The sequence below is a fragment of the Acinonyx jubatus genome, chromosome D4, assembly GCF_027475565.1.
Source record: "Acinonyx jubatus isolate Ajub_Pintada_27869175 chromosome D4, VMU_Ajub_asm_v1.0, whole genome shotgun sequence".
In the NCBI taxonomy this organism is placed as follows: domain Eukaryota; kingdom Metazoa; phylum Chordata; class Mammalia; order Carnivora; family Felidae; genus Acinonyx; species Acinonyx jubatus.
In genome coordinates this window covers 30690116-30717354 of record NC_069391.1, presented here as the reverse complement: position 1 = coordinate 30717354, position 27239 = coordinate 30690116, and the positions used below count along the sequence as shown (strand labels likewise).

The 27239-nt window shown below is 41.8% G+C and overlaps 1 protein-coding gene and 1 long non-coding RNA gene across 11 annotated transcripts in view; one reads left to right on the top strand and one right to left on the bottom strand.

The window, feature by feature from the left end:
• The window catches only part of PLPPR1 (phospholipid phosphatase related 1), a 590773-nt gene extending 563804 nt beyond the window's left edge, over positions 1-26969 (top strand). For all 10 annotated transcript variants that reach the window (XM_027039558.2, XM_053204867.1, XM_053204866.1 and 7 more), the window contains 4 exons: positions 12687-12937; positions 16411-16587; positions 20071-20202; positions 25833-26969. In XM_027039558.2, the coding sequence (XP_026895359.1) occupies positions 12687-12937; positions 16411-16587; positions 20071-20202; positions 25833-25865 (593 nt within the window). In that variant the 3' untranslated portion in view covers positions 25866-26969. The remainder of the gene's footprint in view (positions 1-12686; positions 12938-16410; positions 16588-20070; positions 20203-25832) is intronic.
• On the bottom strand, positions 4691-12735 carry LOC128312158 (uncharacterized). Its single transcript, XR_008291071.1, has 2 exons — positions 6463-12735; positions 4691-6227 (listed from the first exon to the last, which is right to left on the bottom strand). It is a non-coding gene; the product is annotated as an uncharacterized LOC128312158 (long non-coding RNA).
• Positions 26970-27239: the final 270 nt, after the last annotated feature.

The window sequence follows — 27239 nt, the reverse complement described above, 5'->3', positions numbered from 1 at the left end:
TAGAATTTGGTGAGGGTTTTGGGGTTGTTTGCCATGTGGAGGGAAAACTAAACTATCTTCTTGAATAACTAATTTGTTTGAGGTTAAAGGAAAAAAACTCATCTAAATATGTCAAGATTAGACTGTCTATTAGCAACTAAAATAGCCTGTCACCCAGAAGCTATTTATTATGGGCTTTCCATTTGGGATCCTTATAGTTGCTCCATTATTACTTCTAATAAAAATTTAATTAAATACTAAGCAAGTCTTATGCCATTTAGGCCAGGTCTGTGGATGAGGTAGCACTGGATAGAATAGAAAGTAGCATGGTAAACAGTTAATTCATGTAACACTAATTAATTGCCATAAATTAACTATGATCTAAATGGAGCATGAATATTTTAAATGCAGTTTCAAAGGTCACAGTGTTTTATGGCCATAAGAATTGATACCCTGAGACAAGCTTAATGTCAGCCTTTTTGAGAACTAGAAAATCCTTCTCCATTTGGAAAGTCATTTAAATGTACTTTATCTGAAAAGAGATGTCATTGGATTCAGTAAGTCCATTTCTATGTACCTTCAGTATTTATAATTAAATTATAAACTGGAGGACTGATCATATCCATTCAGCCTTCAACAAATAATTTGTTGGCATCTACCATATGGTAAGCACCGATTAAGGTGTTGAGGACATATTAGTGAACCAAATAGAGATTTATTTGCCCTCATTGAGTTTATATTCCAGTAGGGGAAACTAAGCATTAAACAAAATAAATAAGTAAATTATAGTGTTCCTTAGGAGATAAGTGCCATGGGGAAAAATAATGTAGAAAAAGGAAACAGGGAGTTTGGGGGGATAGATATGTGATTTTAAAGGCTGTCCTACAAAGAGAATTGTCTAGAGTTGGCAGTGACTTCACAGCAGGATAGCGACTGCCTCAGGAACCAAGGTGCCCCGTGAACTAGGCCAGCCCCACGTGCCAACTGAAGAAGCTGAAGTTCCATTCTTTTCTAAAAAATTAGGGTGCCAGGCACCCAACTTTAGTTCTGAGACAAGAAGCTGGAGAAAAGGGCAAAATGCAAGGCAGGGCATGGGCTTATAAGCAGATGGAGATATTTCTGGAGCTCAGCAATATAAACCAGAGTTGAAGCTCTAGGATATAGATCAGAAACCAGAGTTGAAGCTCTAGGATATAGATCAGAAACCAGAGTAGAAGCTCTAGGATATAGATCAGGAGGAGAAAGCCAGGATGGGTCTTAGGGGAAAAAAATGGAACCTCAGTTTCTGGGCTCCGTGAGCAGCCAAGCCACCAGACTTCAAGACTGGCCTGTTTGGTGTTTCCTTCTAGAGAGCAGAGATGCAGGGAGGAGAGGGATACTGAGGCTGGGAGCTCTGAATGACCTAAAAGGCAGAACCAGACCTCTGTTCAGGTCTCCAGAGGTTGTGATGAGGCTGCCTGTGGTTGCTTTGCTCAGTGGACGGAACAAATCTGCTCTCCTTTGAGTGCCATCCTCTGTGAACCAGCACATTACATACAGTCCAGAGCAAGACTCCTACTCCAGACTCTATAGGGTACTCTCATTATCAAGAGGAAAATTAGTTAGTCATAGGAGACTCTAGTGATCCTTCCCTGAGGGTCTTCCCAGCACCAGTGTTTAAAGACTGGACTCTGATGAAAGGAGCAAGTAGATAGCCACTTTCTTACACTTTGCAGATGAGCCAGTGCACATTTCATGGCATGTCAGTGAACCTCTCTGCTATAAAGCCATTTCTCAACGTCAGCACTATTGACCTGTTGAGCCAGATCATTCTTTTCTGCATAGGGTGTTCAGTAGCATCCCTAGCCTCTATACACCAGATGTCAGTAGCACCCCTGACCCACTAGTGTCAATCAGAAATGCCTCTGAACACTGCAAAATGACCCCTGGAAGCAGGACCACCCTCAGTTTTAAAGATTTAGGAAGACAAGTATACTTCAGACTTTTGCTTCAAATGTTACGTGAATATTTTTGCTATGAAGATACTACACACATCACAAAATTAGGCACAGTGAGATACAAAAATACTGTCTGAATATTGGAAATGACTTCCAACAATCGATAAAGGGTGGTTTCAAAGCTTTCTATGTGAAAAATAAAATTTGCAATATATGCAAATATCGAATCACTATACTGCACACTTGAAACTAATGTTCGGGGAGGCTGGGTGGGTCAGGCAGCTAAGCGTCCGGCTTCAGCTTAGGTTATGATCTTGTGGTTCACGAGTTCGAGCCTCACATCCGGCTCTGTGCTGACAGCTCAGAGCCTGGAGCCTGCTTCAGATTCGTCTCCCTCTCTCTCTCTGCCCCTCCCCTGCTCGCTCTCTTCTCTCTCTCAAAAATAAATAAAACCTTCTCAAAATTAAAAGAAAAGAAATTAATGTTCTATGTCAGTTATACCTCGATTAAAAAAGTGGTGCTTTGGAAACAATTTAAATGATTATATTAGAATGTGATAACAGTGATTAGGAAATGCGTCAAGCAGAGGGCAACAGCACGAGATCAATAATCTGTCAGTTATCAACAGGACTTGATGCTTGTCAGTGGTGGGAATGGAGGGAATTCAAAGCACCAGCTTTGTTTTTGAAACACAAACATCAGAAAGGGCAGAACTCGGGATCTGCTATTTAGAAGCCCTTCAGAATTTAATCTACCCATTGTTAGATTCTTTGGTAGGTTAGGAATCTAGAATCTTCCCTCTCCATATTTAGTTTGTATCTAGGACATACTTCCTAGATTTACCTGCATGCAGCTTCTCCATTTTATTGTAGAATTCCACTGCCTCTGGCCAACTTTTAGGATCTTTGTCTCTCTCAAGCAGCATTTGGATCCACACTGCCTAGGGGAACTGAGAGGCAGATATTGAAAGGCCAGCAGGAGTCAGACATTTGAGAGAGAAAAACACTGAGGAACTGTCCCCAGAAAGGAGGACTAAAGAAGACACTCCAGTTGAGATGAAACTATGTCATCAAGAAATGTAATTTTATGCTTTGGGGAAGTAGAGATGTGTTTGTTCTTTCATTTATAAAAATATTTAGGAGGAATGGTTCCTGCTGATTACCCATCATCTTTATTAAGTAATTATCCTTAACCTTCATCCATCATGATGAGTAGATATACTGCCAAATATAAGGTACTTTTTAAAACCACCAGCTCATCATATTGTAAAAGGTACTTTATTAATACGGAGAATGAATAACACAAAGAGTCGAATATTTGATTGAGCTTGTTAGCATTATAGGGTCCTTGTCTCTTTCCTCTGTTTTAAAAATAACTTTATAACCAATTTTATAATCAAGCCTGGGTGGCTCAGTCAATTAAGCATCCAACTTTGGCTCAGGTCTTGACCTCACGGTTTGTGAGTTTGAGCCCCGTGATGAGCTCTGTGCTGAAAGCACAGAGCCCAATTCTGATCTTCTGAACCCTCTCTCCTGCCCCTCCCCCACTTGCGTGCATGCTCTGTCTCTCTCTCTCTCTCTCTCTGTCTCTCTCTGTCTCTCTCTCTCAAAAATAAATCACTAAAAATAAAATAATATAAAATAAAATAAAATATACTGAGGACATTTATTTCCCTCAGTTATAAAAATAGTAGTAACTGGTATCTATATCAAGCTCACAATTACAAATTGTTTTTACAACTATTTCTGTGATTTGCATAATAACCCTGTGATATAAAGGAACTGAGGTCCAGACTAGTTGATTTAAATAAAATTATTCTTAGAATTAAAACCATGCCATTAAGACAAGTAGACTCCCATCAGCCTTTGGTGTTTTCATGAAATATGTAGGAAACAGAGACCACATGGATCTTGTTTTGTGAACACCTGAAATTAACTGTCCAAGGAACTGATGTATTCAATAGTGTCAGAAACTTCTTTCTGAAGCATAAGATATTTGATGTGTGTAGATCAATTTGCACTGATGGGTGTTGTAATATATTAGAAAAAATTAGATTCATTGCCAAAGTGATAAAAAAAAAAAACTATCTCATTCAGTGATGACATATCCCAAGTATTTTATCATAATATTCTTGTTGGAAAATTGTTGCCTAAAATATTGAGGAATTCTTGTTCAGTTGTGACAAGTGCAATATATTTCATCAGGGGCATGTTCTAAATCCTTGCCTCTTCTCAGTGTGCATTTGCACGTGTGTGTGCATGTGTGTGTGTGCGTGTGTGTGTGTGGCCAAGCAAACAGGACTAAAAGTGTTGTTTTTCATGGCCTGATGCCTACTCATATTTTTTTAAATTTTTTTTAATGTTTATTTATTTATTTTGAGAGAGAGACAGAGACAGAATGCAAGTGGGTTAGGGGCAGAGAGAGAGGGAGACACAGAATCCGAAGCAGGCTCCAGGCTCCGAGCTGTCAGCACAGAGCCCAACACGGGGCTCGAACTCATGAGCTGTGGCCTACTCATATTTTTTTAGGTTTATGAAAATATAAGCTTAGAAGGTTATGATTAAGAGTATGGATTTAGGGGCACCTGGGTGGCTCAGTTGATTAAGTGTCTGACTCTTGGTTTCGACTCAGATCATGATCTCACAGTTCCTGAGTTTGAGCCCCACATCAGGCTCTGCACTGACAGTGTGGAACCTGCTTGGGATTCTGTCTCTCTCTCCGTTTCTCTCTGCCCCTCCCCCACTCACACTGTCTCTCTCTCTCTCTCTCTCTCAAAATAAATAAATCAACTTAAAAAAAAAAAGAGTGTGGATTTAGAGCCATACTATTTAGTTTCTAATCCCAGCTCTTTTTTGGTCAAGTTAATTGACCTCTTTGTGAAATGTGGAGCTACTAACAGTGTCTACCTCATAGAGTTGTGGTGGCAACTGAGTGAACTATATTCTAAAGCATTTAGACCAATACCTAATGCACACTAAGCACACAGTATTAGCTACCCTTGTTACTGTCTTTATTGTTATTACCTAGTATCCATGGCACTCTTATTTAAACATCTCACCTGTGCAGTACATCCTTACAAGGAAATGGGATGAACATGGTAACACAGATAAGTCTCTTCGTTGGGTAACTTTCAGTTTGAATAAAGCATATTAAACAGAAGACGCTTCAGGGCACCTGGGTGGCTCAGTCAGTTAAACATCCTACTGTTGATGTTGGCTCAGGTTGTGAGATCGAGCCCTGGGTCAGGCTCCTCACTGGGCATGGAGCCTGCTTTAGATTCTCTTTGTCTCTCTCCGTCTCTCTCTCTCTCTGTCTCAAAAACGAAAAGACATTTCACCTTCTTTCTTTCCTTTTCCTAAAGAAAGGGTTGTTTCCTGAGAGAATGATCTTCACAGCTGAATTGAGAGCAACAGCTGACTTTCTCCACTAAGATTTTCCACTAAGGACCTCGATGTGGCAAAAGTAAAAGCAAAAAGGAACTCTGTTCATTTCTTTGTATCTTGTATTCTATTTACAATGGAGATTTGGTGGAAGATACGATCTAAAATTAAGAGTTGGTGATTGAATCAGAATGTGCACTGAGGACATGGCCCATAAGAATTCCTTAGGTGTTCCCCTTCCACTGTCGAAAATGGACTGACGAACCCATGCCACTGGCTCTACTTGTTCCTGTGGGATAAGCTTTTCATCCATTTCCCCGCTAAACCAAAGGCTAGGAAGTGATTCGAGGGCGGTTTGCTTGTTGCTCAAGTGTCATAGTAGGAAAACTATCACAAAAGATTCACAAAGCTGGTTACATTTTGAACATGAGAAAATGTTCAAGCATTCTCAATGTCACATAGCACAATAGTTCTTCCATCCTTTCACTGCATTGTTTTGCTAAACATAGACACAGGATCAGCCCTCTTTTAGAAATGTTAGATGAGAGGCTGAGAAGGGATGTTGACGGAGGAATGGGAGTCCCTCCCCTTTTCAGAGAGTACTGTGACCAACCTAACCCAGATAACTCGTTTTTATGTCTTTTTCAATATTCTTTTCTTTTTTTTTTTTTTTGAAGTTCTATATTTTAGTTTCTCTGCATGAGAATAGGTAGGAGTCATGATTTCATGTGCCCCTGTGTTAATATTTAAACTGACAACCATTGCAACTTCTCAGGATCAGAAATGGGGACATTTCTCTCAAATATGTCTAAGTCTAAAACTATACCCAAGCTGGTCATGATTTCGGGGTTCACAGGCCTCCCCGGCAGGAAGTCTCTCCTATGTATATAGCAGGGATCTCCATATTCCAATTTAAGGTTCTTTTTTCATTCTTGCTGCATCAAAAATGGAGAATCCTTTAAAAAAATTTTTTTAACATTTATTTATTTTGGGGACAGAGAGAGACAGAGCATGAACAGGGGAGGGGCAGAGAGAGAGGGAGACACAGAGTCCGAAGCAGGCTCCAGGCTCTGAGCCATCAGCCCAGAGCCCGATGCGGGGCTCGAACTCACGGACCTCGAGATCGTGACCTGAGCCGAAGTCAGAGGCTTAACCGACTGAGCCACCCAGGTGCCCCAAAAATGGAGAATCCTTTAATTTACAAATGATGACTTATGAGTTTCCCGACTCATGAGAACTTACATAGTCCCAGTTTTCAATTATTCTCTTTACTTGCTAAGTGGGACTATGCAGGATTTTGTGAAATTTATAAAAAAGAGACATGGTCCCTACAGCTTACATGCCAAATGGTTTATTGTCAACCCTGTGTTCTGTGTTCAGTAGAATCAAGGATGTGAGACGACAATGTGAGTTAGATAATTTGGACAAGTTCCTATGCTTTTTTATCCTCTTCTATTGTTGCTCTGAGGTTTCTTTAGCAGTTCATGAATTGATCCACAAATATGTATGAAATGTTTACTATGTGCCACATTTGATACTAGGTATTTAGTGTGCAGTGTTAAAGTAGAGGTGGTCAGTGCTCTGAGAGAGCTTGTATATTCTACAATTCTAATGAGAGAGGTAGACATTACTGAATAGTCACTAATGTAAAATTCCTACAAGTCTCGAATAGAAATATTTTTTCTAAGACCCCATGTGATTGTTTCTTTCTCCCTATTCACTCTTTTTCTTTAATTTTTGTTTATTTCTGAGAGAGAGAGAACATGCAAGCAAGCATGAGGTGGGGGGCGGGGGGGGGAGAGTGGGCAGAGAGACAAGGAGACAGAGGATCCTAAGAGGACCCTGTGCTGACAGCAGAGAGCCCAACACAGGGCTGAGAACATGACCTGAGCTGAAGTTGGACACTTAACCTACTGAGCCACACAGGCACCCCTCCCTGTTTGCTCATTTTTGTTGTTTATTTATTTATTTTGAGAGAGAGAGAGAGAGAGAGGCAGAGAGAGAATCCCAAGCAAGCTCCATGCTGTCAGCACAGAGCCCAGCATGGGGCTCGATCTCCCGAACTGTGAGATCATGACAGAGCCAAGATCAAGAGTCACACACTTAACTGCCTGAGCCAGCCAGGCACCTCTCGCCCTATTCACTTTTAAGTGAGGCAAGCCCTATACACAGTATTCATCAACAGAATTGTGGCTTGCTCTTGGCCTGCTCTCCGGAACGACAGCTTGCCAGCCGCTTGGTGTGCACAGCTTCAGTCCAGTTCCCAGTCAGCAGGCTTTCTACTGGAGCTCCTCGGCTCCAGTGAACTGGCATCTCCTTGTACCCCCACTACTGTAAAGATGAGAAGCACACAAAACCACAGGACCCAGCAGGCCCTGCTCTCTAGAGCCCGTCTGTGTGTGTTCCTCCTAGAAGACACTACTGCCCGTGCTCTTGGCACTTCCCACCGAGTTGCTGTCCATGACTATGTTTCTGAATACATTCAGGAGAGTGAAGAAGGAGAGGAGAGAGTTTCAGATAAATTCAAAGAGCAGACCTCATCCAGTGGAGTGACTGCAGCCCTATTTCTGAGCAATCTAAAGCCTGAATCTGAGTCAGCGGCCAGATGGTAGGACAGAAAGGAATTCTCACCCTAGGTTTTCTCCCCTGATCTCTGTTTTCTAAGGAGAAGCTTGAGTTTTTCATGAAGTAAAATTGTGTGTGTGTGTGTGTGTGTGTGTGTGTGAGAGAGAGAGAGAGAGACAGAGACAGAGACAGAGACAGACAGACAGAGAGTAAACTTGCTCCATGTCACTTATTGACAATGGAAATCCCTTGCTGATTCTCCCTTTGGGCTGACATTATGAGTTTCCATCTTTTTTCACAAGCCCCATGTATACTTTAGTAGACAATTGAGAGATGCTCCACCAGAGGCTGTCAGCTAGGTGCCATATTAAACTGTAAATTACACATTTATAATTGAATATAGAACAGTTGGCCTTCAATTTAGAAGCCCCACCTCTAAAGGTCACAGGATCTTTGTGGCTAAAAGGAATGTAGTCTTTCCCTCACCCACCAGCCCCTACTCACCCCGTTCCCAACCTACTATCTGGGGCTAGGTTTCCTAATGAAGGGCACCTGTGTGAAAAGCAATAGCATCCTCCTTCATACCACAGAGTCCGGTTATGTATTTTCCCAGTTCTTTGTTTGGAAGGCCTAATGGTATCCTGGTATGAGTCCTGTTTTTCCAGCATGCCAATTATCTGTGGCTTTGGTGGTTCTCCTCATGCACATTTCCTGGTTATGTCACTGTTTTTCTACGTTCATGGTTGAGTGAAAGGGTAGAATACTGTAATGATTCCATAGTAGGGACCAGGTCCCAGAATTTGACCTCCATGTCCCAAATTACTAGTGATCAAAGACCCTAATTTGTCCATAGACAGACTGAGATCAGATGGACCCAGATAGAATCCTGAGGAAAAAAGTAAGGACTTTTTAATACCTTCATTTTCCTCTTTCTTTATCCTTGGGCTTGCCTGATGGTGTCATATTTACACCACAATGAAGAGGCCGGGGCACTTGGGTTGCTCAGTTGGTTAAGCATCCAACTCTTAGTTTCAGTTCAAGTCACAATCTCATGGTTCTGAGTTGGAGCCCCACATTGGGCTCTGTGCTGACAGTGTGCAGCATGCTTGGAATTCTCTCTCTTCCTCTCCCTCTGCCCCTCCCCTACTCGCACTGTCTGTGTCTCTCTCAAAATAAATAAATAAACTTTAAAAAACAAACAACAAAGAAGAGGCATGCTTAGGTTTCCTTAGCTGATCTATGGCATCCTGACAAGGACCACAGACATCATAATCAATCTCTTTGTCCTAATTTCAGGCCCTCCTAGCCTCTTGGTCCTGTCGGCATTCTAATGCCTGTCATCCCTTAGGGATGTGGGAATTTACAACTGCTTACCCCACACCACACCAGAACGTATGAGTCTTGTGAGGAGACCCTTGGGCTCCACCAGTTTGATCTTCTGCCGTTGCTAATGCAGGTACCCTCATCTGATACCGTGCTGGGTGTGAAGCTTCTCTAAAAGGCTTGCAGCTCCTGAGCTACACCCTGAGAGGGATAGGACACACTTCAAATGGATTTCCAGAAATCATTCTGGAGATTTCTGTTGTCCTGACCCTGGGTTTGTCAGCCAGCGTGAGGCAGGGAGCATGGGAGTGCCTCTTCACTCCTTCAGCCTCCTTGTGTGGCATCCTCAGCCACATTCCCCCCCCCCACCCCCAAGGGTGGCTCTCAGTCTTCCCATCCAAGCCTTTTTGGAATTCCAAACAAAGCAACAACAATAACAAGTGTCTCAAGCACACAGCTCTGGCAAATCAAAAGCACTTTACTTTTAGGCTATTGTGTCAGCTTATAAATTCATTCATAAATGCGATCAGCTCCCCTGAAGCAAGGAACACTACTGGGAGCAGATTCATAAGATAAATAGAACCCACTAGGGAGGGTTATAGGAATGAAAAATGTATCTGTTAAAATTTCAAAAATATGACCTCACTTAAAGAATTTTTTGACACCAAGGTAGGTTCTATAGACATTTTAAAAACATCCCCTTCAAATCATACGTTGCAATACAGAGACCATAAATGGTATTCCACCTGACCCTGAGGACAAAAGGAGCTATTGTTAGCTTCTGAGGCTTGTAAAATACAGACAAGTAGCTCAGGGTTAAGGGCAATGGCTGGAGTGTCTTACAAAAGCCCCGTGTGATAGGACATTGTCTGTGAATCGCTGCTTCAGGTTCTGCCGCCCTTTGTTGGCATGGCCTGTGACATTCAGGTGGCCTGTGACTGTGCCCTTCTGAAGCTAGATCAAATGCACCGGAATGAAATGTTTGGAAAGCAGATAGATGCTTGTTAAGCCATTAGGAGAAGCAGAGATGATGCCTAAGGAGGCAAAGAAGAGGGAAAGCAACTTTCTGCAAAATATCACAGGACAATAAATAGGAGAGCTGCCCATCACAGAATCACCATGGACCACAGAGCTGGCATTTCAGACACCCATCCTAGGAGCCTAGAAATCCTGTCTCAGAAAGAACAAACCCGCCCTAATTGGAAGCACTTCTGACAAATAAAATGCCAGAGGAAAGTGCTGGCACTTGTCCTTTTTCAAATCATAAATTTCCCTGGTTTCCTGGAAAAGTATGCCCAGACAGACTTATTGCCCCTTGAAAAAGCCAGAGACCTGGTCTTTAAGAATCTTGCTTAAAGGTGTAAAAAAAAAAAAAAAAAAAAAAAAAAATCTCTTACCATTGAGACTTCCTGAACCTGGGGGGAAAATTGCCATGAATGATCAATGATTGCCTACTCTCAGAGGTCAGACCCTCTGAGAGTGAGCTGGCTGAAGCTATTAAAAGAGCCAGTTCTCATTGTGATAAAGCGCATCCTGGCAAAGCCACAAAAAAGAAAATTATAGCAATCAATACAGATCAAAATGAAAACCGGATGAAGGTTTCAGCCAAACTTGTCTTCACTTCTGCTATAATGGATCAACTTTTCAGTGCTGATGTCAGCACAATTTGCAGATGGAGGACATTGAATATGGGAGTCAAAGCTGGGTAGAAACTTAACTGAAACTGTAGCAGATCCTTGACGTTTACAAGGGTTAATGCTGACTCTCACACTTGCCAACTTCTCCCATAATTGAGCTGCATTTGGGAAGTCTTTATCCTTTCAAGTAACTTGTATGTACCTCTGCTCTGCACAGCCGCCTTTGATATTTTTAACAGACAATAGTGCACTGATAATCTATAGCTGTACTGTGTAGGCTTTGAAAGAGTTCACAGTGAAGCTTCCTATAAAGAATTCTGCCCTACCATGTTCAATCTTATTGGGACTAATCCCGTGGAATTTGCCAGAGGACAGATAAAATCCAGGAAATACAACCTACCCACAGGATTCTCAGCCAAACAGCAAAGTCAGTGTAGCAGAAAGAATAATGCCCTCCTCTCCCAAAATGTCCATATCCTGATCCCTGGAAACTGTGGATTTGTTACCTTATATGACAAACGGGAATTTACAGGTGTGATTAAACTCAGGCTTTTGAGTTAAGGAGATTATCCTGGGTTGGACAGGTGGACCCAATGTAATCAAAAGTCCTTATAAGAGGGAGGCAGGCAGGAGGGGTGCCTGGGTGGTTCAGTCCGTTAAGCGTCCTGTTTTTGGTTTCAGCTCAGGTCGTGATCTCACAGTTTGTGGGTTTGAGCCTCACGCTGGGCTTTGTGCCTGCAGCACGGAGCCTGCTTGGAAATCTCTCTCTCTGTGTGTCCCTCCCCTGCGCGCGCGCTCTCGCTCTCTCTCTTTCTCTCTCTCTCACTCAAAATCTCTTAAGATAAATAACTTTAAAAAAAAGCGGGGGGGGGGGGGTGGTGGGGAGGCAGGAAACTCTGAGTCAAAGAAAATGTGACAATGGAAGCAGAGGTCATAGTGACATAATTGCTAGAAGGGGGTCACAGATAAGGAATGTAAAACAGCCTAGAATCTGGAAAAGGCAAGAAATGAATTCTACCCTCAAGCTTCCAGAAGGAACACAATCCTGCTAACCTGTTGATTTCACCCAGGGAAACCTACCTCTAGAACTCTAAGAAGATACACTTGTGTTGTTTTAAGCTACTCTGTTTGTGGTAACTTTTTACAGCAGCTGTATGAAACCGATACAGTCACCAACATTTTTCTTTAACACTCTCCCTTTCTTCTCATTTTCTCTGCCCAACTGTCAAATGAAACATCCAATTCAATCGAGGTTTCTGGAATGACCTTTTTTATCTTTAAGGATAACTCCCTAACAACCTCATTCACTTCAGCCGCCATGATGTCATAAATATCCCCTCCTCAGAGTATTTGCATTTCCAAACATGAGCAGGCAGAATATATTTTCTACAGAAAAAAAAAAAAAAGGAACTAACTGATGTTGAGTAGCTATTGACGCCAAAGGGAGTATTTTGTACCTGTCCTACTTGCCCCCCAAGAGGTATCACTCCCCCCGACCATTTTGTGACTGAGGGTACCAAGGTTCAGAGAAGGCAAATAACTTCTGTGAATGTCAGCAACGTTGGGGCTGGATGGAGCCCAAATCTGTATGATTCCCCAAATCTAGTCCTTCCCATTAGAACATGCTGCTTCTGGTTTATACAAAATGATAAAATGCTAACCGCAGAATATCTGCATCAATTTGAATGGAATAATGATTTGGGAAGCAGGCACCACTCCCTGCAAAGATAAAGGTTTGGGAGACAATTTGGCGAGATCATTTTTGGTAGGTTCTGATGGACTCTCACTGCTATGTTTTCCTCTCAGGGACAAAACCAACTGACGGTGCACCTCACCATTGCTAATCGTTTCAAATCTCCTTGTAGGGGTATTTGCCTTCGGACTTTTTGCTACTGACATTTTTGTAAACGCCGGACAGGTGGTCACGGGGCACCTAACCCCATACTTCCTGACAGTGTGCAAGCCGAACTACACCAGTACAGACTGCCGAGCACACCACCAGTTCATAAACAATGGCAACATTTGTACCGGGGACATGGAAGTGATAGAAAAGGCTCGGAGGTCCTTTCCCTCCAAACATGCCGCTCTGAGCATTTATTCCGCCTTATATGCCACGGTGAGTAGCCCAGTCTTGCCGGCACTCCCAAGATGAGTTGTCGGCTGGGATACATGTCTCTCTGCCCTCCTCACCTTCATTTTTTTTGTCACAGTCACTTAGAGTGATTTTTAAAGTCCTGTTACAACATGTTTCTCCTGCATAGCACCATACTGTTGCCTCCCCCCCCCCTCCACCCCAACACCCCAGGGTAACATACCGAGCTGCCAGAGGATATTGATTTGGGAATGTGGATAATCTCTTAGTCAAATCTTCCCATTTTACAGATGCAGAAACTGAGCCCCAGAGAAATAGGTAAGAACCCACAGTTAGACCTGGGACCCAGGCTTCTGGCACCCTGTCGGGGATCCTCCCACTGCTCACAACAGCACTCTTGGCCAAAGTTCCACTGGTTCCAGGACAGCATACATTTCTCACACCTGCCTGCAAGTTTGCAGGTGTGGGCGTTAATGTGAACGGCTGCGTGGGTAGTGCAACAGACCCGGGATAAGAACACAGCTTTCCTCTGCTCCTCCCGACACTTTTCTTCACCGTTTACCCAGAACAGAAGGGTGATCCTACCAGATCCCCAATACCCGAAAGTTCACTTGTCCCTGCTCCCCAAATCCTACAGGCTTTGACTGCCCCCGCTAGTGTACAATGTTCTCTCTACATTGTTTGCTTTCGTCACAGAGAAAACCTAAAGTGGGTCCCACATCTTAAAATACAAGAAGAAACCATGCTGTCCCTTTTACTTTCCTACTCTTTAATTGCATCCATTTTGGAAATGACTTCATCTCCCCTTTCTCTGGCCTATGCTTCCTTAGAAACAAGAGCACAGAAGTAGAGGGATCAGCTCAAAGGCCGATAGCCTATGCATTTCCCTGGGGAAGAACAACTATTGGTCAAAAACACATCTTTTCCTTACTTGAACTTTATGTTCCAGGTAGGACTAGTCCAGTGAGTCTCAATAGAAGGGAAGGAGAAGGCAGAGGAAAGACCCCTTTGAAATAATCCATTCTTCCCAGAGGTTCTGAGCAAGACTCGCCCCCACCCCCCAGGAGAGCATGTTCCCACCCCCTCAAGTGAGGGTAACTGCACTCTCTGCTGAGAGTCTGCCTCCGGTTGAAGGGCGTCCCTGCCAGCACCTGGATGCCTACATTCAGGGTGGAAAGAAGGGGACTGACTACACGTCTGGTCTACTCAGTACAGCGTCAAGTAAACTGCTGCATATTCTCTTTAAAACGATGGCTCCTTGGCATCACATTCACAAGATCACATCTATAGGATGAATTTGTCAACCACCAATTACCCAAAATTAGTCTTCCTAGTTATTCCTTTTAAATCTGCTCTTTAATGAATAGGAGAGAAAAAATGACTTCAGCTGCCCCATGTTAGGAAACCTGCACCTAGATAATATAGAAGCCTCAAACAGATCAATCATAGCTTGGTGAGCCTTGCTTTATGATAGATAGATAGATAGATAGATAGGCAGGCCGACCATGTATTCTTTAAACAAAGAAAATCCTCTCAGGCATTTGGCATGTTCTCCAACTTTCAAAATATCCATTTGTTCTAAATTATCTACAGCCTAAGTTCTATGAAGCAATGTATTCCTGAACCCTTTTCCTACCCATATTTATCGAACTCAAGCCACTGAGGTGTGAAATTTGTAGAACACCGTTATAAAAATAAATCTGTTATAATAATCTATTGTCTCATCAAATGAGATACAAATTTCTTTTGAGAAAAAAAGTCTGCTCAGAATAGCAGATGTTTTCAAGGATTCAGATATAATCCAATTCAAATCATGCCCCACAGACTATAATCAGATAAACCATGATACAAGACTCCAATTGTGTGAACATTTTTTGAGCCCCTGTTATGTGTGAAGTCCTTTCAGAAATTACTCAACAAAGATCTCCTAAGGACTAGTTAATACCGTGAAGAATACTAACCCTAAGCCCCTGTTCTTATAGTTTGTAATCTTATAGGAAAGATTGATAAAGGGTATAATTAAAAAACAACATAAAAAGATAAAATACTAGAGTTAAATATATCTAGTGTAGATGTTAAGTAACATTTCCTATACAGCCCCAGAATGGTGTAATGTGCTCTAATTTTCGTAACTGATCAAACCATACTTTTGTAGGTCATCTATTACATGTGATAGAGAATTCCATCTTCTGTATTCACACCACTGTTGAAACATCATTCTACAAAAGTAAAAGTTTCCATTGTAACATTGTAAAATGCATCCACTGAACCTGTATGTGCTCAGGCCATACAAACACACTGTAGACTGTAAGTATTAGCATACTATTTCTCAGAGTTGCAAATTCATTGATCGGTTCTAAAGAAATGATGGGATGGATCAGTAATGCCCTCTAGTGGTTTCTTATAACCATTGCACAGGTGATCGAACCGTGTTTACTTCTTCAAAAGAGGCTCTAGGCCACCAGACACACATTTGATAACTGAGCCGATGAAACTTTTAGTGTTGCCAAGCCCCTCACAATAGATAAGAACAGCCCACATCTCAGGTGCCATAAATTACATCATCCTTTCCTCAGGTCAGGAACTCCTTTCCCAACCTTTTGGATGTCGGGGAACCCATAGAAAAGTTCGATATTTTAAAACACATAGAGTTCAATAATTTCAAACACGACTAGAGTAGGGGCACCTGGGCGGCTCAGTAGGTTAAGCCTCCAACTTAGGCTCAGGTCATGATCTTGCGGTTCATGAGTTCCAGCCTCACTCAGACTCACTCGTGCTGTCAGCGCAGTGCCCACTTCAGATCCTCTGTCCCCTTCTCTCTGCCCCTCCTGGCTTGCACTCTCTCTCTCAGAAAGAAATAAAACATTTTTTAAAAATTTAAACACCAGAGTAAATGAATGCAGAGAGCCAATCACAGCTGTTCCAAGGAACGTGAGAATTTAGCACAACTGAAACCTGTTTGTGTGACACACCTATCTGGAAGTTCTAATGCAGCCAATCAACTAACCAGTCAATGCTTTTGTGTTTGTTGCTCACAAGTGTGAAGAATCAGCTAGAACTCTGGGAGACCCCAAAAGTAAAACGTATTAGCCACTCGCCTACCTGGCCTTCTCTTTCATAAAATTCATTCTCACAGAAGGTTTCTTCGGTATCTGAGATTCTATGTGGGTTTCCTTATACTCCAAGTGATTCTTTAATTTGTTGCATAAAACTTGCACACTCTGATGTTCATTATGCGGTCACTCTCTGCATCGCTATTTCTGTTTACGGGCCCACTAGAACACAAAACATGATTAGGAGACGGCCATCCATTGTTCTTGCTGCACTGGTTTCCCACCCAAATTCTTTCCTACCTGACTTAGTGGAATTGTTCAACTAGTCAGTGTGGCCACTTGGGCGCGGCCCCTGTTGCATGTGCTGGTGCACGTCTGTGCATGTATGTGTTTGCACCGCACAAGGAGGCTGCCTGTCACTTGCTGGTCTCTGTCCTGTTCCAGATGTACATCACAAGCACAATCAAGACAAAGAGCAGTCGGCTGGCTAAACCAGTGCTGTGCCTTGGGACCCTCTGCACAGCCTTCCTGACAGGCCTTAATCGGGTCTCTGAGTATCGGAACCACTGCTCCGACGTGATTGCGGGCTTCATCCTGGGCACTGCTGTAGCCCTGTTTCTGGTAGGTTAGCTTCCCTCTTTCTACCTTTTTCCCTCTCGTGCCCTCTGCAAGGGTGTCAGGTTAGCCAGACTTCACAGTGTAAGTCCGTGTTCCTCCTGCCCCAGCCTTGTGAGTTGCGCCTTTCTTCCAAGTATTATGCATCCTTTTGCTACAAAAATGACTTCTAAAGCACCCTTTCTTTCAGAAATCTGACTGCATGTTCCCCCAAGGGGTCAGAAAGACAAATGCCTGTGGAGGACGGCTTGCTCTGCTTCCTTCAACACTGGGCTGTGGACTGGGGTCCAGCAGACTAGTAATTTGGCGTACCTTCAAAGCAGTGTTCTTTATTTTATTTTTAAAGCAATGTTTTTTAAATATCTGTTCAGAATGTATCGAGAGCAGAAACTAAGGAGGGAAGAACAGAAAACAAAGAGCCTGGGTGGAAGCAGACAGCCCCTTCTCCCCCACCCTCAGAAACTCTGCTCTGGCCCAGACTTGCATATCCCACTCTGCAGTATGAAAACACTCCTGTAGCCACTCCCAGGCTTTTTAGAAGGCTTCTGCTCTCACCTACACTTGGCTCTCAGCTTATTTCCACTATAAGTGGCTTCTCAACCACATATAATAATCTTTCTGGAGAAGAGTTTTGGCTGATACAGTTTTCTCCATATCTTTACTTTTCTGATGATTTTAGTTCTTCAAATAGATGGGGGCCTCACCACCTGCTCAACTAGGAAATTTCTTAATCTTAGTTGGACTGGAAGAGAAGAGGTTAATTTTTATTTTTGTCTTTTTACAGTTTTATTGAACTATAATAGGCAGATAATAGATGCCACATGAAGTGTACAATTTGATAAATTTTGACATACATATATCTTTCTCTCCCTCATCCATTCCCCTCATTCCCAAGAAACCACTGATCTCTCCAACACTCTATATTAGTTTGCCTTTTCTAGGATTTCATATGAATGGAACTATATAGTGTATATTCATTTTCTTGGCCGTCTTTCACCTGACATTATTTTGAGATCCATCCATTGTAGCATGTCTCAATAATTCATTTATCTTTCTTGCTGTGTAGTATTTTATCACTAGGGCATACCACAGAGGTACAGTTTGTAAATACTCTTCAGGGATTTAAAGTATACCTGGAAGGATTTACAGTAAATCACTGGGACTGGAGAGTCCTATGTTGTGCATGAAATGAATCCCCTAATAATATTCAGCAAGCTTCCCCTAAAAGACAATAGCCATCACAGTCCGGATGTCCCTCCTCCCATTCTGCCTATCCTGGTCCAAAGCACCCATAGAGACTGGCATTATACATAGATGACTCTTCCTTGTCCTAGCCTTCCTCCTTGCCCTTCCCAACACACTAAATACACCTATGCCTCTCCTAACTTCTAACTCAGAGTTTCCAACATTTTTACCTGCTGAGATACAGGAAATGCTCCCAGTTGCTCAAAACACTGATCTCCCCATGGAAATGGGGAAACTCCATTTTAATTCCAAATTATTTGAAATGGATCCAGGCTTTCTTTCTAAAGTGAAAGATGAAGGACTTCAATGCAAATTGTCTGTGTGAAGCTGCAGGAAAAGCGGTGCTGAATGATCCTGAGGTGTTGATCTCTCATAGGAGATATTTCCCAATGATTGCTTTTAAAAGAGTTTGGAAAGGGCACGGGTGACTTCAAGAGAAGAGCGGGTTTTCAAAGACAGATCAATAGTCCATCAGTGAAGGCTCAGGCTCAAAAGCCAAAAAATTTTGCTGTCCATCAGTCCCGGGACCAACATCCCCAGCTAGAGACGAAGAACGGTACAGACTGTCCCGAGGTATTTCATGAGGTCTTTATAGGATGAAATCTGTGACATCCTTTGCATTTTCTAAGGCCACATGTACAAATTCTGCCTTAGTATTAATCTTCCTTTCTCTCACTAACTTGCAGCCCTGTTTCCTACCACTTAGTTATTATTTGCTCTGTTCTTGCCTTCCCAGTTGATGGCAAATGTCCAATTTTGTTTTCCACAAATGGTCTTTATGTAAGACCCAGAACTGTTGCTGAATTACCCTGGCAGAGACAGACCCCATGCTCTTCCTGTTGTCTGCATGTGCACATGTGCACACTTCACATGCGCACACACACTGAGCTTGGAAATGGGAGGGGAAAGATGTCTTCGAAGAGACTGGAAGCCTCCCAAAGTGGAGACTTGGACAGGAAGACAGGAAGAGAAGACTCTGTGAGACCAGGAGCATACTTTAGAGCACATATGCATTATTGTGAAGATTAAAGCAGCCAGGGCAGGGGTTGGTGATTAGTTGAGCAATTACTACGTGCCCTAATCTGTATATACACCAAATCATGTGCTCCTAGGACAACCCTAACACTATTCTCATCCTCATTTTACAGATGAAGAAAATGGGGCTCAAAGATAAATAACTTACTCAATGGCCACCCAGCCAATAAGCTATAAATCTGACCTGGGTCTTTCCAACTTCAGAGTTCCTATGTTTCCCAGTTCCCCCATTTCCTGAATCGAGGGGATTTAAGCAGAGCTGGAGAGTGAGGTGGAAGAAAGCCAAGTAGAGAATATTTATATAAATGTTCTGCAGGGTTTGAAGAGTGACAGGAAAGATTCAAAGATACTGGGTATAGAAACAAAGATGCAGAACAATGAAGACAGTGGAAAAAGACAGATAAACTCTACGAGGGCAAAAGAAGCAGAGAAGATGGTAAAAACAGACTCAGTTATGAAGGAGGGCCTCAGTAAGAAAAGTGAGCAGTCGTTTAGAGGGAAAGTATTTTCATGGAAGCAATAAAGCAAAAGTGCCACTATTTTGAGTTATTTAATCTCAAGCAAACAGTAGTCACATAATTTAGGGAGGGTCGTCTTAGGAGTGAAAGACTCGTTAGCATGGATCATTTGCTATATGTGTGGCGCTTGTTAAGAGGCAAAAGAGTAGAGTGGTATGATTAAGGGGCTGTGGAGTTGAAATCTCTGTGTGACCTTGGGCAAATCATCTAACTTCTCTGTGCCTCCTTACCCAAGTTGAGTATGATAATAGTCCCTCCCTTGTAAGATTGCTGAGTGGGTTAAATGAAGGAAGGTGAAGTCCTCAGGACCATGCCAGACACAGAGTGGCCCTCAATAAATTATGCTGCTGTTATAAGATGATTTACATTCGTTGTGTCTTTTAATCATTTCAGATCTGTGAGATAGGTGTTGTTATTTCCATTCACAGGTGAGGAAACAGGCTTAGTGGGGTGGATTGATAACCACATGGCCAGTGGTAATCAGTCAGATGCTTCATCAGCCCCTAGACATGTTCAGTAGACACCCTAAACTATGCCCGAGGTCTTTGCATGGCCCCTATGACCCACTGGCTCAAAAGAAGACAGTCACTATGGCAGTGATGTTCTAGGGGGAAAGGCCTGCCATCCTCAGAGGTGCCCAGGCATAGATGGCTCTAGTCTGACTCCAGTCTTTTTTCCCCTCATCCTGCAGGGAATGTGTGTGGTCCATAACTTTAAAGGAACACAAGGATCTCCTTCCAAATCCAAACCCGAGGATCCCCGTGGAGTGCCCCTAATGGCTTTCCCAAGGATAGAAAGCCCTCTGGAAACCTTAAGCGCACAGGTACAGTAAAGTGGTTTTAGCAAACCAAACCCACAGGCTCAAGGCCGGTTATCTTGGGAGGTCAGCTAATCCATTCCTCTACTGGAAGCAGGATACCACTGAATCCACTCAACACTAATCAAATCTGAGGTAAAGGCTTCAAGAACTTCAATCTTCTCTCAATAGTCCTGTATTTATTCTGGGGCGTGGCAATCATGAATCCTCAGGAAGTTCTTAGTAATGTCTAACTTAAACCCCAGCTGCTTTAAGACACGTTGACCTACTATGTAATACCACATTTATGAAATTTGGACCAGTTATGTGGGAGGCCAATCTGGTTTAGTGACTAGGACAATATTTAGAAAGAGAAAGGTTTTGTTACATTCAGCAATAGATGTAAGCTGCAAGCACATTAAAAAAAACAAACAAACATTAAAAAGGTTACTAAGTGTCCTTTTGCATCTATTTTGATGACCACAATCAAAAAATTTTAATGCAACCATACTCACTTATTTACATCAGGGCCTTGGTTCATGTCAGAGATACAGAAAATGATTAGCTGCACAGTCCTTGTCCTTGAATAACTCACAGATAATCAGGAAGGTGGATATAAGTGAGTAGTCATAATATGGCATACTGAATCAGAGGTTCCCAAGGTGCTTTGTGAATCCAAATGAAGAAAAAGAAGTGTATTCTGTCTGAGAAGACAGGAAATGCCATGCAGAAGATTCGCCAAGTGAAAGCAGCCTCGAGAGATAGTATCAAACACTTGTTTTTGCCTGGGACAGTTGCTAGGTGCTTTACAACTACATTCTTATTTGAACGAAAACCTATTGAATCGATAGGAAAGTCCCACTGCACAGATTAAAACATAGGAATATGGGGGTGCCTGGTGGGCTCAGTCAAGCGTCCAACTTCAGCTCAGGTCATGATCTCACGGTTCGTGGGTTCAAGCCCCACTTTGGGCTCTGTGCTGACAGCTCAGAGCTTGGAGCCTGCTTCGGATTCTGTGTCTCCCTCGCTCTCTCTCTGCCCCTTCCCCTGCTCGCACTCTCTCTCTCTCTCTCTCTCTCTCTCCTTCAAAAATAAATAAACGTTAAAAAAATTTAATAGGAATATGAAGATAGCGATGTTCACCGAACTTGCCTGAGGCCACATAGCTAGCAAGCAGGAGAGCTGAGATGAGTGGTTCTCTAAGCAGAGAAGGAGATAACCAATAACAAAACAGGGTTCTACTGTCAGGCCAGGCTGAGTCCCACGAAAATGTTTTCCTGTAATAATCTATTCATCTTGAATCGTGTTTATGTTTATATCCTTACAAAACCATTTTCATAGATAGTACAAGGGAAAAGCAAATCACTTCCCACTGGAATTATCAATATAGTATAAAATATTTTCCCTTATTAAAGATTATTAACTATCCGGTATCTGAGATGAACTCTCCTATTTCTTTTCACATTTAGTGAAGTCTTTCTAATTTTACTAACAAGAAAAACAAAACACTAAAGCTATTTCCATCTTGGGAAAACTAGGCCTCTCCATTAAACCCAGAGCCGAGTATTTTGTTTGTTTTTCCCCCAACCTGTATTAAGGTGAACGTTTTGACTTGATTTAATTAAGAAGTAACATACTAAGGGGCACCTGAGTGGCTCAGTCAGTTGAGCGTCGACTTCGGCTCAGGTCATGATCTCACAGCTTGTGGGTTCGAGCCCCGCATCAGGCTCTGTGCTGACCGCTTGCTCAGAGCCTAGAGCCTGCTTCAGATTCTGTGTCTCCTTCTCTCTCTGCCCCTCCCCGGCTCACGTTTTGTCTCACTCTGTTTCTCAAAAATAAATAAATGTAAAAAAAAAAAAGTAACCTACTAAAAAATCTATTGCTGGTTTATTTATATACAGCCTATCGATGCAGCTTGAGTGATAAAGGAGCTAAATCATGATCCCTTGTAATGAAATGGTGAGATAGACTTTCTCTGGTCTTCCCTATCTAATTATGTTTCTGTACCTGATAAGATCAGAGTGGTTTCCTCTACTTTTGAGGTGAAGCAACTGAAGACAAAGGTGAGTTTTAAAAGCAAACAAATAGCTACTGAGTTCCACAAACATGGGAGTCTCTGTCTTCTTTTAAATGCTCTCTACTTTGCCTTAAATGCCCCAATTTAAGGACCTCGACTTTGGACCCCATCCTTCCGCCAAACACCACTCAAGCACTACCCTCTGTTGGAAGCCTTCTCCAGACCTCTCTCTCTTCTCCCTCAGGACCATTGATAGTGACCACAAAGGTCATAGAGACATCTAGGTCGTATTTGGGGGGATTCCACTTACATTGAAATATGAAGTGCCAAACAGAATTTCAAAATCTGCTCTTCCACAAGAGGGAATGAAAGATTCTCTTTAAAATATATATTATGATTCACTACGAGCAGCAGTTGAACTTCCTTCAATCTGCCCATGTATCTTTGTTTCCATGTGTATCGTTCCATCTGGATACGAGGCCATTTCTGAATAATAGGCTTGGGCCTAAGGACCTCATGGACCCTTGTGTGATTGTCCTGCACAATTAATGCCAATAATGCCCCTTCATATCTGCCTCTGCCAAGAGCTTGGAGACCTTGAGGATCTGAACCCTATGAACCATGTCTTATTTACTCTCCATATTTCCTGGCATTCGTGAGGCATGAAATGAATGTTTGACAGGGGCAGAGGCAAGCCAGAAACAAAACCTGAACTAGAGACTTTAGACAAAAGCAAGAACCAAAAATCAGACAATAGTCACTATCTGAACCCCCACAGAAGACAGAAATTAATAAGAAACAGTGAACAGGACTTTTGCAGGCTAGTCAAAGAGAAGCTACAGGACGCTGGTTAGAAAGTTGACTTCTCAAGTGATGCCTTCCACACCAACTATAGAAGACTCAAGTTACAAAGCATCCACCTTTATTTAAAATGTTTTCATGTGGGCAGTTAGGATGATTATACCCTTTACTTGTTGGGTCAAGAAAAGAAAATTAGCATTTATTGCAAGCCATCACATTCAGTCCTCACAATAATCCTGCAATTGTTATAAATTCCATTTTGTAGGTAAGTTAAGTAAAATACAAAGATTTTAAGAAACATGCCCAAGGTCACCCAGTTAAAATTAAAACAGACCCATCTAATTCCAAAGGCCCCGCCTGCTGTACTATACCATAGGGCCTGGCATTTCATTCAAGAGAAATTCCATTCTGAAGTCTGCAATTTAGCATTAAATGGAAACATGCGGTAAGGGATACTGTATTTGAACTGAGCTACAGTTCTTCCAAAAGAAATCTGCCCTGTGGTTTCTCCTGTGGGCAAGGACTCCCTAGTCAACTCCAACAGCTGTGGTTGCTATTAGAAGCTGACTCCTTTGTAATATCTGGGATAGAACCATCTTCCCAGGGAGAAGATCTTTTGGAATCTGAGAGAAAATAGGAACTTCTCTTCAGAGCATCTATTCATACGTGCGAAATCTATCCCACTGTTCAAAAGACCTCAAGGAGTTGGGGCGCCTGGGTGTCTCAGTCGGCTGAGTGTCCGACTTCGACTCAGGTCAGGATCTCGCAGTTTGTGAGTTCGAGCCCCGCGTCGGGCTCTGTGCTGACAACTCAGAGCCTGGAGCCTGTTTCAGATTCTGTGTCGCCCTCTCTTTCTGCCCCTTCCCCACTCATGCTCTGTCTCTGTCTCTCAAAAATGAATAAATGTTAAAAAACCTCAAGGAGAAGACTGTCTGGCTGGAGAGGGGACCTGGTCACCCTCCTTTCCTTCCTCCTGAGACACCTTTCCCTTTTACCACATGGAGTTACAGTGCTTTTTATTCCTTTCTGAAAATCAACTCAAATTTGAATATTTGTCTTCCGTGATTCCTTTAGCATAGTTGATTAAGACAGGGTTCATTTTCTAAAATCTTTCCCAAGTACTAAATAAAAACCAAAAAGTAAGTAATTATAGAATCCAAACAAAACAAAAATGGTCAGGTTTCCAAAGCATAATTTTGTGGTCCTGTAGAGTTCTTGTAATCTCATAGACACCCTGTTCTAGGATCCCACAGAGTTATTGTGACCCTAAGGAGACCAGCTTGGAGCTGTGCTCTGCTTCTCCACGCCCTTGGTGTTGAGCAACTGTGCACTTGTCAAACACAGTTTATATTAACAAAAGGAAGTTAGAAATGAAAGGATTGTATGAACTCACTCTGGGTGTGGTGTAAAGTCTCTCAATGTCTCCAGATTTGGGAAGAAGGGGAGACCTTTTTTTCTTTAGCAGAAAAAGAATCTAATGGGTGTTGAGACCCAGGTGCCTAGAACCTTACCCCAGGAGGTTCTAATCCAACAATCATGAGGTAAAAGAATATTTATAGTTCAGAAAATATTCCCAGAGGAATTCTAAGGGCCCCCTTGATTTGAAACTAGTGATATTGTAGACATCATATCATAAATAGAAGACAAGACTTGGAAAGTTAAAGAAGTCTGCCCAAAGTCACCCATTTAGTTATCCTAGCCTATTGAATTACTTTATCTTTACTGCTTACTCTGAAATGGAATCTTATAAGCATGTAAATTAACAAAGCATTGACCCAACATTTTTTTTTCAAAAAGGAAGCATATTATAAAAGTGAAGACATAAAGGAAAAGTCATTTTTCACATTATGGCAAGAAATGCATCAAGCTCTAGTTTTCACAAACATGACAGATAAAAAGTACATTGAAAAACAAAATACTTAGTTTCTAAAATTTGTAGTAGAGCTCTCAAGAATATATGAATCTCTAGTATTTTAAACATAAACAGGAATCAAGAAACCAATAATAATCAGATCTAAAGCCACAGTTTCCTAAGTCATTTCCCAACCCCATGGACTGGGGGGTTTAAGTTCAAACAAAAGAGGAAATGTTGGGACCTGTATATAGAAGTTATGTAAACAAGAGGTAGGGGTTATATAAACAAGCCATAAATGCTCAAAACGATAGAATTACGAGGAAAAGGGGACAAAGCTGCAATCATAGTATGGATTGTAACACATTTCTCTCTAATTAATAAGCAAATAAAATATAGTGAAAATATAGATGATTAGTAAGATCTAATGTGCATTACATACAATCCTCAAAACATATGAAACATTATGAAAATAAATCCCATAAAAGTCTCAAGAAATTGTAAAGGATCAATATCACACAGGTTACATTCTTTAGGAAAAAAATAGATATCTATACCTAAAACAACCCTGTACATTTGAAAATATTAAACTCATTTCTTTATAGCTCATGACTCAAAGAATAAATCATACAGAAAATTTTCAAAACTCAGAACCGTTTGATATTAAAATACCACATTAAAAATGTGGAATGCAGCTGAAGTTACTTTGAGATCCTTAAATGTTTCTATTAAAATATGATTAAGTATGATACAAGACAGCTTTATAGAGACCAAGTTTAGGTGCAGAAATTATTTTATTTTTGGTTGAAAAATCAGGGAAGATTTAATAGAAACAGTGATAATTTGTGAGGCCCTGGAAAAGCATTTCAGGGAGAGGGAACAGCCTGTATGAAGTCAGGAGACGAGAGCAAGGGCACAGCCAGGGAAGAGTGAGTGTGCACGAGTCAATCAGCCCGACTCTGAGATTACACCTGCTTGTCTTTACAGAATCACTCTGCCTCCATGACCGAAGTCACCTGAGACAGCTGATGTGTCACAAGCTGTTTTTTTTTTATCACCCTCCAATTCGATACTTCAAGACACACAGTTACTTGATGTCAAACTGTGAAGACAAGTATTATGTTTATCTAGTTAGAAGCTAATGTTTTGTACATTTTTTTGTATGAGGAAGTGATGTAGCTTGCCCTGATTTTTTTTGTCAGCTTTAATATATTTATGCCAGAATTTTACACCAACAAAACTTTCTTCTTGTTCCAGTGCGCATTGAAGAACCACATTGATTCAATGATTGATGTTGTTTTGTGATATTTGTACACAGACCTTCTTTTCTCAGTTTTATAGGCACGGAAATAAAATTAATGTAACAATTCACCTTACCCCTTTATTACTGCACTTGCTGCCTCCTCCAGAGCTTTTAAAGTTTAATGAAAATTAACTTTTGAGTTGCAGGGAGGGCAATGTTGGTTAATGGTAAATCTCAAAATCAGTTGGGCAGAAAGAAACATTCCTTTCACAAAGAACTTTGTGTTCTTGTCTCTTAACCTGTTTTGTATTCTAAGTTAAAGTACTATATTAGTGAAGTCACTTACTTACATAAAAAAGTGGCAGAGACTCCTGGATTTGAGGGCTATTGGGGTTATATGGTTCTCTCCTAGATAAAGTCTTCTCCCATCTAAAAAAAACTCAAAATCTTTCTGGAATCATGTCCTTGCACTGGGAGGTAACACTGCAGACCTCTTTCCAAAAAGAAACCAGTACCAGTCTCCCCTGTCAACTCAACAGTTTTGTATATCATATTGTATGGACTTTCTATGAAAATGAATATTTTACAGTTTGCACAGTATTATTTTACAGAAAGGGTATCGGAGCATCTACAACCTAGAGCCGCAGAGCAACAGCTTGGCTTTGTGGCTTTTAATTGTTCTAGAATTTTAACTGCATCTCATTTTTCTAGCATGGTAATAACTAACGTGTAACTCCTTTCAGAGAAGGAACTCCCTTGTCTGGACCTATCAGAATGTTTTCTTGACACTTTCATGTTGGCTCTTAGCTTTTTTTTTTGTACTTTTTTTTTTTTTTTTTTTTTTTTCTAAAGAGAAGAAAAAAAAGTTATCACAAAATGTACTCTGGCTCCTGTCGTTTGTTTTAAGCTTCATCCCCTGGGTATTTGAAGGGCCACAATGAAGTGAACCCAACACATGTTTACTTTTTAGTTCCATGCCTGCTGAGATCAGGGCCAGCAGAGGCATGACTGGTAGGTCTTTTCGTGGGGGAGTATGTGAGCGAGTGTGAGTGGAGGTGGGTGGGACTGGGGATGTGGAGGCAAAATTTTAAAATTCTTGCAATTATTAGGACACTTGGAAACACAACCTGGATGTGAAAACCTTGGTTTTC